Below are 13626 nucleotides of genomic sequence, written 5' to 3'. Positions count from 1 at the left end.
ACAGGAGGTGGCCATAGGAACTCTTGACCTGTATGTAACTAACTATGTAATGGAAACTAAGGTAACTAATTTAACCATCTTCCAAGGATCGTAGCGTCATGAAAATTGGCAGCTGTATATAATTCTGATGACAATACAATAATATGGTACTGTCGAACTGATCTGATGATGGAGACAGGAGGTGGCCATAGGAACTCTGTGATGAAACAACGCAACCTAATTGTGTTAGGGGTTTTTAGAATTGTCTCGATGAGTATTAGTTGTCTGTCGTAAGAAAAGTACAGCGATAAAAGCTTGTACCAAAAATGAAATTTTTGCCAAAAACTTATTAACAAGCAGAAACGTCTGCGAACGATGCTATTAAGCTTAGAATAAATTTAAAAGTGGAAAAATTAATGTCTTGGGTGAGGAACTCACGGAATTTTTCCACTTTTAATTTCAGTATATAGTACTATAGTTAGGGAGGCGAATAGGGGAATTTTTTGCAATACTCGAGCGTGGCAGTTTAAGATATGAGAGATACCTTAGACCTAATAGAACAACCTTGTAAAGTATTTAGCTCTATATGTAGTGACGCGCGCCTAGGATAGACGATCAGATTAGTAAAAAAAAATGGATAGTCTGAAATACTCGAGCGCGTCAGATTAAGATATTGGGGGTTGATTTTAGTGTTTAAAGACTAAATTTAACTAATCTGACGATAAGTCCTTGACGCCGCCGAGTTATAGGGTCGCGAACTTGTAAAAAAAAAACGTTAATCCGGTATTCTCGAGCGCGATTTTTTTATTTTTTATTTTGAAGAATATAATCTAAAACTTACTAAAAATACAAAATCTGCCGGTTTCCGCATGACCGGAAGTGTGGAGGAGCCATTTCGTCTTCCTAAGAACGCGTTGCGGCATATAAGTCGCGAACGATACATTTTACAAACAAAAAGTTTAAATAAACAAAAAAGGTAATTTTATTTTACACAAAAAAGGTCTCTTCACATTTTTGTCCAAAGTTAAAACTTTTTGACTTGAAGCATCATAAAATCGGTCAGATTAAGAGAACCCACCAACATTTTTGTCAGATTAAAAAAATATGCTTTCAGGATACCGAGATAAACCTCCCCTATGAAAATCTGACGCGCTCGAGTATTTCAAAAAAACTATTTTTTTTTGCATTTTCAAAAATTCATCGTAACTTATCGTCACGCCGAAATCGTCAGTTTTTTTAAAGGAAGCTTCCTTGGGGCCTACTTAACACCCCTTCCGAAAATCTGACGCGCCCGAGTAAATTTTTTTTAATTTTGCATTTTTGACTACTTTATATGCCTACCCCCACCACGCAAACCGGCAGATTAGTATACCGTTGTTATCAGAGGCACTCGGGGCATACGTAGTATGAATATCTGACGCGCTCGAGAATGCCCAAGTAACTGTTTTTTTTAACATTTTTGAAAAACCGTACACGCCAAACCCACCGCTAAAATGGTTTTTGCCATACGAGCTTTTCTTTTCGAAATTATTTTATCTTTCGATTTTGATAGGTCTCGACGGCGCCGTTGAATTACGCCATTTAGCTACCTCGCCTCCCTAACCACTAGTAATTAGCCATTCCTTACAAATCAGAAAGAAACAAGCCTATTGAAACCTTATTAAATATATTACTTTACGGAACTATACCTACAACAGTGGCCAATTACTATATGCTGGCCAATAACTATAGCACTCACCTATATACTATTATATTATATAACGAATTAATTATAGCAAAGGTATAATAAATGTTATCACGAATGCCCATTGTTTATTAGTTTTGGGACTAGGTAGACGTAAAAATTTATAGCCTAGTTGGCATGGAATCCACATTGGGGCTAAAAATAAGTATTGTAGACTTCTAGGCATTCATGCTACCCATTTCTCCAAACGAAGTTAGGTAAGTAACGCGACTTTCGTCAAATCACCTTAATAATGGCATTTTATAATAAATTTGGAAACAATAAACTGATTATTGATTTGTTTATTAAATACCTGGCACTTATAAATAATTTTAAGGGGCCCATTGATTAACATTCCGCCGAACGGTATCGGCCTGTCAGTTAGAACAAAATTTTAACAGTTCCGAACAACTGACAGGCCGATACCGTCCGGCGGACTGTTAATCAGTGGGTCCCTTTACATGTATATCTAAGTATACAACAAGTGTGAAGTCTAAACTTAATGCTGTAATTAGGTAGGGACGTGCGGAAATATACATGTATACAAACCGGTCTATGTAGTTAAGAATCTAGTTTATGTAGAGTCCAGAATCCAGATTTTTAGACGAACTTCCAGAGCTATTTTGTAAAGACTGTAATACATATTTGTAAGAGTGCCAAGTTCTACGAAGAATATAAATTACAAACTTATTCTAGCAACTAGTTGGATACTTAGCTTATAAATCTAATATTTATAAGAGCGACCAAAACTCGGCATTTGATTTATACATCCTGTCGATTAGCTTTGCGCATCATTTATCAAAATACGGATGTGTATCGACTGGTGACATGTAAACCGTAATTAAATAAAAGCACGTTTGAAAAACTGAGGGCCGTGTTGTCTCGCTGTCACACTTAAGTTAAGTACGAATTTACAAGTGCGACAGAGAGGCAACACGTCGAATGTGGTTCGCGGTAGGCCCTCTGTAACGTACCACGATTTATTACCATACCATACATACTTATATATAGAACTACCTCCATTCTGGAAGTCGATTATTAATGTAGCCCATATCAATCGGGCCATGAAAAATATATGAAAAAGATCTTAATTAATTCTTATTTACACCTAGCACGATAAATTTGATGCTACGGTGGAATCACGATACTTAACATACCTATTTATACACATCTTGTTAAAATATTAACACTGGCTTTTCTGTAATCGGTTAAAGAGTAAGTTTGTAATAAGTACATGTTTGTGCACGCGTCGCATTGCGGAGAGATCCTCTGGGCGCGCCTGGCGTAAGGGCTCGGCAGTACTTTCCCCTGTGACCGACTTCAGTGGCCTTGCCCGCGAGCCCTTCCAAATCACAAAATTTGCAAGCCATTTACGACACGCAACCAACGCTACCCCGAGCGCTTTGATTTCAACTGCGTAGTTGGTACAGTTGGCACAGTCAGCAATAAAATTAATGTTAGGCAAAAAAGCTCTTCAAAATGATCTGTAGCTCGCTGTTACCTACATTATCTTTCTCTTATATGGTAGGTAATTTACGGTACCATAGTTATTCGAGTGGTACTCTACAGTCTACAATAATATTACTAAACCAAACGGTTAGATATTTTCTGAGAATTCTGATATATTTAAAACACCCGTTTATCGCCTTGAACTGCTGTGAACGGCTGGAAATAAAAACATCTGCTTAGTTCTTAACAAATAGAGCAGCGGTCGGCAACCTGCGGCCCGCGGGCCGCATGCGGCTCGTGAACCTGCCACTTGCGGCCCGAGTGTCGCCTTGGCTATTTTTTATGTAACAGTGACAAACGACAATGTCTCATAAAGTCTAAATAAAGTACGGCCCGCGTCACCTCCATTAACTACTATGTGGCCCTTGGCTGCTAAAAGGTGGCCGACCGCTGTAGTAGAGTAACGAATGTATTATTTACATAAAGATATAAAGAGAGCTTGGGCCTAAAATTTTAGCAAGAATACCACTTATAAATATTATATTTCGTTGAAACGACTTTGGTATTCAATTAGCACCTAAAAGCAACAAAGTGCGACTTTAAGGGCACTGAACATGAATTGTTGGATGACTCATACCTAAAAGGCTATACCCACATGAAACTGAACTTATGTATAGTCCAGCGTTGTGAAATCTGAGTCACGCCTTCAGCGTAATGAGAATAGCATTCAACCATAGCGATATCCACACGGCATTCACATGACCTTTTCTGGTTTTCGTTCGGCTACGGCTTTAGATCATGAAAACGAGTAGGTCAAATAAGTGCCATACTCGTAAAGGAAAATCCTGCGTGACCCGATTCCCCACGTGTCCCATAAATCCGACGTTTTAGAACACATCCACCTGCCCGGCCCTATGTTTATTCCTGCGCCAGCCATAGCATACTAACATTCACGGATTTATTTCCGATTATTACTCTAATAAGGTTTACAGAAATGTTATAACCTGTGGGTGTGGTAGTCGGATGGTTTTGGCGTAAGTTTTTAATGTTGAAGTTGTAGGTTTATCACCTTACGGAATGACATATGATAGGCGCTTATGAGAAGTAGCTTAACGGTAAAGGAAAGTATCGTGAGAACACTGGCTTTATCCCAACATAATAGCCATGTTATCTCTAAAGCCAAATTATTCGCTTTTGTCGTACCTGTTCACTGAGTGATAATAAAAGATCACTCATATCTACTGACATAGGTAAGTACTTTTTACGTTCGGCATGGTATGGTTAAGCAATCTTCAGCATTTTATGGTACCCTAGTAAACTTTAATGTAACATAATTATATTAATTGCTCTTAGCCGTCCACTTCGGACCGATATTTTTCTATTTTAGTTTAACGATGCCGGTTTGTTTATAAAAACGTAATAGCTCTGTGTTCGTTTGAAGGTCGACGGGCTATTTATTATTTAATTTACATTTGGGAAGTGCTCAGATTATCAAGTTGGTGTTTCTTTGGGCCCACATGTCGGCTCTCTCTGCGGATTGATTTTATAAAAGTTGCCGGAGGTAAACGTGCTGATGCCATTCTTTCCGAAAAAATTGAATGTAGCTTGTCATTTATTATTAGCTTTCAATGATATCATAGTTTATTGTATGTAGAGTCATCATAACAAAGCAGATGTATTAGATATGTGCGGTTCGGCGGTGGCGAGCAGGACTTGTATCACCACCTCCCGACCGCATGTGATGTTATAATTCAAGCATCTAGTATAACTATGATATCCAGATCCGTAACAACGATGAGTTATAAGAGATCTATCTTCTACTGGTTTTGATAAAGCGGCACTTGCCCGCAGTTACACTGATAACAACAGCTAGTAGTAACTTCTAATCGTAACGCGGCCAGTCGCCGACCTCGCCTCACCTCTGCTCTGTACGTCTACACTATGGGATGCAATTACGGAAAATGTGACACAAACTAGAATGACCCTTATAGAGTTACAGCTAATAGCTGTAAAATATGGATGGTACAGCTTTGTGTATAGAGGTGATGTTTGCCCAACTAATGGGCCGCACCCCTTTCACCGAATGCCTTCAATTAAACCTTTTGTATCTTGGTCTAAAGCTGTAAACGCTGTACTGCTTGTACAAAAAACAGGCTTTTGTCTGTTTTTGTTTTGAAGATTCATGAAGTCGAAAAATGTATGGTTTGGTTTGTTATGCTTTAGGTAGGTATACTCAGTTTACAAGTTGTACTCAGTAAAATATTAAGTGTTTTTTTCCAAAAAACATACATATTATAATTAGGAAATATTTTAACGCAATTTGATGTATGTATGCTGACTATGAGAAGAGACTGAAGAGTACTGTTCAGTTACTGAAGAGTAATAATGACGGGCAAAGTTGAAGGCACGAGGCCTCAGGGCCCTCCTCCTACTAGATGATGTGTTCAAATTACTGCACCTATGCAATTAAAGCTGCACGAGGCCATGCGCTTGGCGGGGAACAGAACCCTATGGAGGAACCTGGTCTTCAACAGAAGGCCTCACGATCCTCAGTATTTAGGGGCCCGCTTGAAGAAGATGCTGACCAATAGCTATAGTGTTCAGTGTTCACCCTTTCCTGTCAGTTGTCTTATTTAAGTACCAACTTACTCCAACCAGTGGCAGTGGCAAACAGATGCGATCTCTTCAATTTGCCTCTGAAATAGAAACGGGTCGAGATTATAATAATTCATATACATTAGGATATTCGCGAACACTCCCTCCCGAAGTAATCGTTACGCTCACGCACCACTGCCCAGCCCCATATAATCCACCATTTAATTACACCACACATTTCCACTTAACTATATTAAAACACAATCATTCCGGGAAAAACAATGAAATCTAAGTTACCAAACGACACAATGAAGTAGCGTTGAATTCCAATTAGGCTAACACGTTTTGTTTCGATTTATTACTTTTACAGGTGATTCGGGCGCGAGTTCGAGGAAAGTTAATCATCAGTAGATGGTGCGCGAACTGTTATGTATCTACACCTTCAATTCACCTACACATTAACTTTTTTTACCTAAAGACTATTTGTATACTAGACACTTGTAGCTTGGCAGGAGGGACGTATCATTTAGCCTTCGTTTCATTATTTTGTTTAATTTAGGATAGATGAGATTCGTATTGTATGGTATGGTAACGTCTCTAAGTTATAAATATGTCAATGATCTGTAAAATGTGCAGAAAAGATAATGTTACAATAACAAGCCGAAGCCCAAAAGTAATTCTGCTCAAAATAACCACTACCGACAAAAACTTTACCACGTGCAAACGGTGCAAATCGCATCAAATGAGATAGAGTCTATTGGTTCAGTTCAGGTTCATTGGAATTTGCAAACGCCGTGAATTCCACCAACATCATGTTTAAGAATTAAAACTGTGTGTGTATTCAGTGTATCATTAGTATGTTCCGGCTGTCAGTGGCCGTTTCAACTCATTCGGCGCGTTACCTTATCGGAGTGATTCACAAGGCCACAGTTTAACCGGGCAGCGGCAACCTACATAATGATCTCATCGATGCACACTCCTATCTGTCGAATTTGATCATTCTTTAACTGTATGATCGACTTTTAACTTAAAATATGTCGAGAGTAACGACGCGGCGTATTTTCTTCGCGCGGTTGTTTTATTTACCTACCTATACCTATGGTGCTACCATACATTGTCACATTGTGCAAACTAAGCGTAGATGGACTCTGAAATATATGGGCGACCTAGATAACTTTGTTGTATAGGTCCATGATTGATTTCGCAGTAAATAACCTACTTACGCAAAATTTGTTGCATTGCATTTAAATTTTATTTATTATTAGTATTAGATACGGAAATAGGGAAAATCTTTATTTATTTATACATGTAGGTAGGTATACTTTGATTCGACACATGCTTATTCGCCCTGTCTGCGTAGCTATGATGTAATGTTTAATACAAAAGGTGAGAAGGAAAGAGCCCACACGGAGCTCTACAATAAATAAATCTCATTTTAAAGTATACTTTTAAATTTTCGAATGTTACACAAGTTGTAAAACAGGACTGATCAGGTCGTGGCTATAAAATAATGTGTATAATGTCACACATTTCTACTTAAAAATGATTATTTAAATTAAGTGTGTAGGTAGGTATTCCAATCATTTTCATTCATTTTATTCAAATGCCAGTGAGTCGGCATACCAAGAGCATGCTTACTATGTGGCCTATGTGCCAGTGCAGTGAGTAACAAAATAAGCAGCACTTCAATACCTATGTCTGATTCACGTGGATATACCTATACATTCTAACCTAAAGAGAGCCAAATAAACGTTTAGAATGGTTCCCGCTTTCGAGATTCCAGTGTATTTATAGGTAACCCTAATAACCCATATCCGTGTCAGCGACTGCGCCCGGTTTTTAAGTCATAATCACAACATTCACAACATTCTGTCTGTCTGATATTTCCTGGTACAATTACATCATCGGTCGTCGTTAGTAGCTTTCCTGTCTTACAGGAGTCACAGGGAAATATTAAACTGGAAAATTAGGTAGGTATAGAGTAGATTTTTATTATTCCGTGGGTAGAATGGTCCAACTCTAACGTCAATTGCGACTACTTCCTTACCTAATCTTGCTTGGGATAAACTTTTGGTAGATGGAAATGGCCCCTATTCCTTAAAGTAGCAAATATGACATGTTATCATTATAGCAGAATGATGGATCATTGTTTGTTTTAGCCGCTCCTAATTTCATCATTACATTAATTTGTTGAAACGCTCAAGCGCGTATTCGTAGTATTTTTATCATGTAACTTAGTACATGTGACTAAACCAGATTTAGCAGGAATTCTATATAAATTAGGCTATAGGTAATAGGTACGGTAAAGATTTCATGTGTATCCAATTGCAAGTACAATACTGCAATACATAAATGCTACCCATATTATCTTCACTATTTCATATCTAGTGAGTCTCTATTTCATCTCCTGTATCGAGCCGATTGTTATTTACGTTTTACTTGTTAGGTATCTTTCTTTAAAAGTTCTGAATATATAAGATTTGAGTTATTGAAATCGAACACTACTTGCCATTGCAATGTAAACTCTTTCTCAGTCAATCTGTTTACCGATATCTTTACAGACTCATGAGTATCAATTCAATTATCGTCGGAGTGTAAGCGTAACAAACAGAATTAGCACTACTGCCACTTGAATCGATAGATAATATAAAATGTACCTACCCATGTATGCTAAGTAAATACTACCTACATATGGTTGCATGGCTGCCACTGTTTGCCAATTCATTAGGTATTTGCATTGATGCATGGCACACGCTGTACGTTAAGTAATTTTTAATAGTTTTAATTAACAGATAAAGTTATAAACTGGTAGCGTAGCATGCTATCCTTGACAGCTGAAGGTGTGTCCATTGTCTAAGTGTTTACTGTTACCTACTAATTTGCCTAAGTACTTGTAAAAATCACACGATGTTACGTTGGCTTTGTCAAGGCAACATGGTTTATACACAATTGTGTACAGCAAGTTACAACTTAAATTGATTTAATCTAAATTTAATTTAAATTCAACGTATGTGCTGCGCTCGCATGAAGTATTTGATTTCGTCCTCCTCCTTGCTTCGTTCATCGTTCTCTTCAGTTCTGAGGGTCGTGACCTCCTAGTGGAGCACATGATTCCGGATTGTAGATTTCCAGCCTATCCAATCCCTTGTGACTTCGTAGATTTGATTTCGTAGTCGTTGCTAAAGATCAAAATCAGAGGCATATTCCGATGTTAAAAATACAATATCAATATCGTTCCAATCACTATAAAGTATATGCGCGAGAGTCTCGCACTGAAATGACAACGGCATGATATCGTGGCGCGCACGTCCCATATTGTTGATTTAACTGGTCAACAAGAGTTATTTTGAATAGCAGTTGATTTTTAAATTGAAGAAGCATTTTGATAATAGCGACGCAGATCGTCTGACATTACAAGTCAACATGCCCGATAAATATTCCACCAATATTAGATAAACGGTGCAAAATGATAAGATGACCTACTTATTCTCTATGTCCCGTCTATGCTGGTTTCAGATGTATCTATAAATGTATGAATATTTTTAGACTAGACTTTACAATCACATTAAAATGAATGAGGGTGTAGACTTTGTTGATCTGCATACCTATCTACCTACGATGAATCTTTTATTGTAATATGAAATGTTGATCATATTACTAGAGACAAAAGGTAACGTTTAAAAAGTTGTTTCACTTTATCATCGACGTGCGTTAGGTTTTAAAAAATATTCAACATAGTCTTCAGTAAGATGTTTACACTAACATCCAGTCTTATTTATAAATACTTTTGCCAAACTGCATGTCAATTATGTCTCTCATTTTATTGCATCCATTTTTACAAGAGTGCACATGCACTGAGTTTATTGTAACTTTTTCCAATTCCAATACCTTATCGTACATCGATATCATCCCGAGATATCATCACCTTTACATAATACGATTAGCACTGGCATTAGTCATAATCCGGTGTGCAAAACCGATGTGTAATGTAAATACTAGTGATGTACCGACTATTGATTTGGCCGACTAGCCGACTAGCCGACTAATCGGCGCTCGGATGGCCGACTAGTCGGCTAGTCGGCCGGATCATTAGTTTCGTCTAAGTTCGGTTCAGATGCACATAAAAACAACCGTTTTACCGCTTTTTATTCGTCATATTATAAATATACATATAGTAACGCTGAAAATGAACTGAATAAAAAAAACCTTAGGTCGTACGACAACCGGACAAGCAGACAAGAAAGCGACCAAGCGGTCAATAATTCAAACAAAAGTTTTCGTAAGCACCCTAGCGAGTTTTCCACCGCGAGCGGAGCGGACTCATTAAGGACTTAGTTTAACTCGCAAGACTAAACTACGTACTTGTGTTTCCACCAACAAATAGTCGAGCGGAAATGACAAAATGAGCAAAAAGAGTTGAAATGAGCTCGCTCAGCTCGTGAGAGCGGAGCGGTGTCATTACGGAGTCCGGTCAACTCGCAATGGTAAATTACATAGGCGCGTTTCCACAGGGAAAGAGGTGAGCGGAGCGAGCCAACTAGTTAAAATGAGCCCGCTGCGTCAAGGTCCGGCCGACTAGTTTGAAAAGGACTCGTTGCTGTCTCCGCCCCTCCCTCCCCCGCCGCCGCCGGCACCGAGCGCACTTTCGTATTGCTGTGATAGCAGAATAACTGACGAGTCGTGTTTTTTGGCAATGGAGCGATTTATTGAAGCTGTTCGACATACCCATGTTTATGGGACGTAGCAAGTAAAGAATAAAGCAAGTAAATAAAAGAAGCGTGCTTGTTTCTCTGTTTTATATACAACAATATGTATTTTTTCTTCTTGTATAATAACTCGTAATCGCTATCACTTGATTCCGTATCGCTCGACATTATGTTCAAACACGACTGTGTGGTCGACCAGTTCAAAACTTCAACTGAACTCGCTCTCTGTGGAAATCGACTATTCATTTTCTATTTCTCATTTGTCGTTCAGCCCGCTCCGCTCATTCCTCTTTTTCATTTCTCTTTTGCGGTGGGAATCAAACAACTAGACTCTTTGTTGGTGGAAACGCAAACCTATTTTTTAACAACGAAGTCCGCTCCGCTTAGCCATCTCTCGCTCATTACTCGTTCGCGGTGGAAAACCCGCTTAAATAGGAATTTGGGTAAAATAGGTGAAAAACTTATGGTAAATATTTGCTGTATATTTCTTTTTGCCCTGTTTTTCTGTAATTTATAAAGTGCCGACTAATCGGCCATTTTTGCCGACTAGTCGCCGACTATTCGCCGACTACAAATGAGGCCGGATAGTCGGCTTTCCCGACTAGTCGGTACATCCCTAGTAAATACATTAGGTACAAATCACATGTTAGTAAACAATAGTACGTGATTGTAGTAAAATACCATACTTTATAGTAATTGCCAGCATGCATGATGTATTTTTATGTTTCTTGTAATGTAAATATTAAATAAAGGTTTAACATTTTATATCTCTACATTCAGTTTTGAATCGTATTTCACTTTATGATGCGTTTTTATTCAAATATGTATGTCTTTATCTCTATACCTTTGCCTATAACGACATCCGGATATAACGACGAAATTTCGGTGGTGCCTTCATTGTCGTTATATCCGAAATCCACTGTAGCTAATAGTAGGTACTAAAGTATGCTATGTAAACGTATATGTAGCGAAGGGTTATTGCTTATTTATCGTCAATATTGTATTTACCCACTGGTATTATAAGGGCTGGTAGACGTAATAGAATTTGGGTTGGGACTAAGGAGCTTCAAATTTCGGAATGATAATTGTTTTTATTATCATCTCTAAATGGAAGCATTACAGTATAAAACGCATGAAAATAAGGATAACGGGTGTATAAAGTGTAACGACTGTGTGAGAGGTAATAATAACGGGCCAAAGAGGTGCCAGAAATTAATTTTATTAGCTTTAATAAAGATACCTAAGTATTATTATATGAAAGGAAACCGAGTTGAATGTTAATACTGTATTTGTGAATAGGTACACACGCTTTTAATTTCTGGCGTTATAAAATTTTACGTGCATTTTATTTTTCCGTGTGCTACTTCTTGTTTTCTGATAGTGGTATTCAACTGTGGAGTCGTACAGAAGGTATTTTATTTAATCTGCACTACGTTATTTTATTTGCTCTAGTTTACTAAATCATGTGGTTTGTTATGACACGATTATGCTTTTATACTGCGGCAAATTATTTTACCAAGTTATATGTCGACGTCTGACTGGCTGGGCCGTCTGGACGAAAAATGGGGCGAATATAAAACAGAGTGGAACAATCCGGCTAAATGTTACAGTGGCATTTTGTGGCCACGGCAATTATTTCTGCTTCGTATAAGTCAAGTTTTCGTAGTATTTTTATAAACTTTGATTTAGTTGAACTAAGTATAGGTATCTTCAGATACCTCATAATAGTCATAATCTGATGGTAAATCTGGTCATGGTGGCCGATAGTAATCATTACTAATCAAGTGATCATAGAAAGTAATCGGAACTGTAAGGCTCAGATTAAGGTATTTTCATTAAAACTTCACTACAGGGGGAGAGACGTTGAAAATCGGCAAAAGAGATTAAGAGTGAACGCCCTTATTCTAATCGATATAATTGTAGTATTCATTAATATGTTTATTGTTTACATACTTTTGCGAGTAATCTACAATAAAATTGTAGCTATTTTTGCTTAGTAATATCTCAATAACAACTATCTATATCAACTGAAGAGCGTTTCGCTACCTACTCAAAAGTTCTTATTGCTATGATTCGTCGAAAATGAATCTTACGTATATAGCCTTAATGTTAAAATTTCATAGGACCTCTCAAGAGATCAGATCAGTTCGTTTGAAAATACCCACGTCAAGTAGATATAGATACGCACTTCACTTCACTTGAGGGCAGCTAAGGCGATTTATCATGTCATTCTAGCTGTATTCATTCGATTTATAACCATTTTTCTTTTCAGCTCTATTCACTATTGTTTTTATTGTTCATTCATAGTTTTTTTTGCGTAGGGTTGTTTTCTTCTTTTACGGGAAATTAATTATAAGACGACGAATAAATTTAATACTTTGTACGTATGATGGTCAATAATTATTTTAGACACCTTGTGGTGCCAGCTTGTGGGTCTATAATTAGAGGTATTCAACTGGATTATGAATGATAAAGTACTCTCTGTTTGTTACAGGTATAGCACTACGCCCGTTCGGTTTATCATTTATATACCTTCTCCTCTACTTAATAGCACCTCTAACACCAGTGCCAAGCACGCAAACTATACGAGGTAAGACGTTCGAGTACACATTTTCATTCATTTATTAGCACACGAAACTAAACATCTATTCTGAGCCAAAGCAATTGCATGAGAAAAAGTTATTCAACGATTTGATTGTGATAAACTTTTATTCTGCCGTGAGTTTTTATAAATTCAAGAAATTATCTGTAAAATAGCAAGTAAATTTATTCCATAACATGGGGTGCCTTTTTCTTTATTGAATGTTGGGCCGACATTGATAGACTTCACGTTCTTAACATTATTTTAGGCAATTAGAAGTAGGTACCTATTTAATTTTAGATTCCTATGTGATAAAAGAGGAAGCGCGTAAAAATACGTCTTTAAATACTGAATTTACCAATCACATTTCAAAGATGCCTCAATAGACAGCACCTACTGCTCAAGTACCTCAAGTATATACAGTTAGACCAAGAAAAGTCTGCAGCGATTTTGATAGCCCACGCAGTGCAAGTGATATTTATACGTCATAATTTCATAGAAGTTTGACGTTTAAAATAACGCTTGCACTGCGTGAGCTATTGGTCTAACTCTATGAGACTTTTTATGCTGCCATATATTTAATTAAAACTTTT

The 13626-nt window shown here is 37.5% G+C and overlaps 1 protein-coding gene across 2 annotated transcripts in view; it reads left to right on the top strand.

The window, feature by feature from the left end:
- The window catches only part of LOC134663909 (piezo-type mechanosensitive ion channel component), an 80980-nt gene that overhangs the window by 14869 nt on the left and 52485 nt on the right, over window positions 1–13626 (top strand). For both annotated transcript variants that reach the window (XM_063520451.1, XM_063520452.1), the window contains exon 3: window positions 12947–13042. In XM_063520451.1, the coding sequence (XP_063376521.1) occupies window positions 12947–13042 (96 nt within the window). The remainder of the gene's footprint in view (window positions 1–12946; window positions 13043–13626) is intronic.

This window comes from Cydia fagiglandana, chromosome 4, assembly GCF_963556715.1.
Source record: "Cydia fagiglandana chromosome 4, ilCydFagi1.1, whole genome shotgun sequence".
Taxonomy (NCBI): domain Eukaryota; kingdom Metazoa; phylum Arthropoda; class Insecta; order Lepidoptera; family Tortricidae; genus Cydia; species Cydia fagiglandana.
This window is presented reverse-complemented; position numbering and strand designations above follow the sequence as displayed.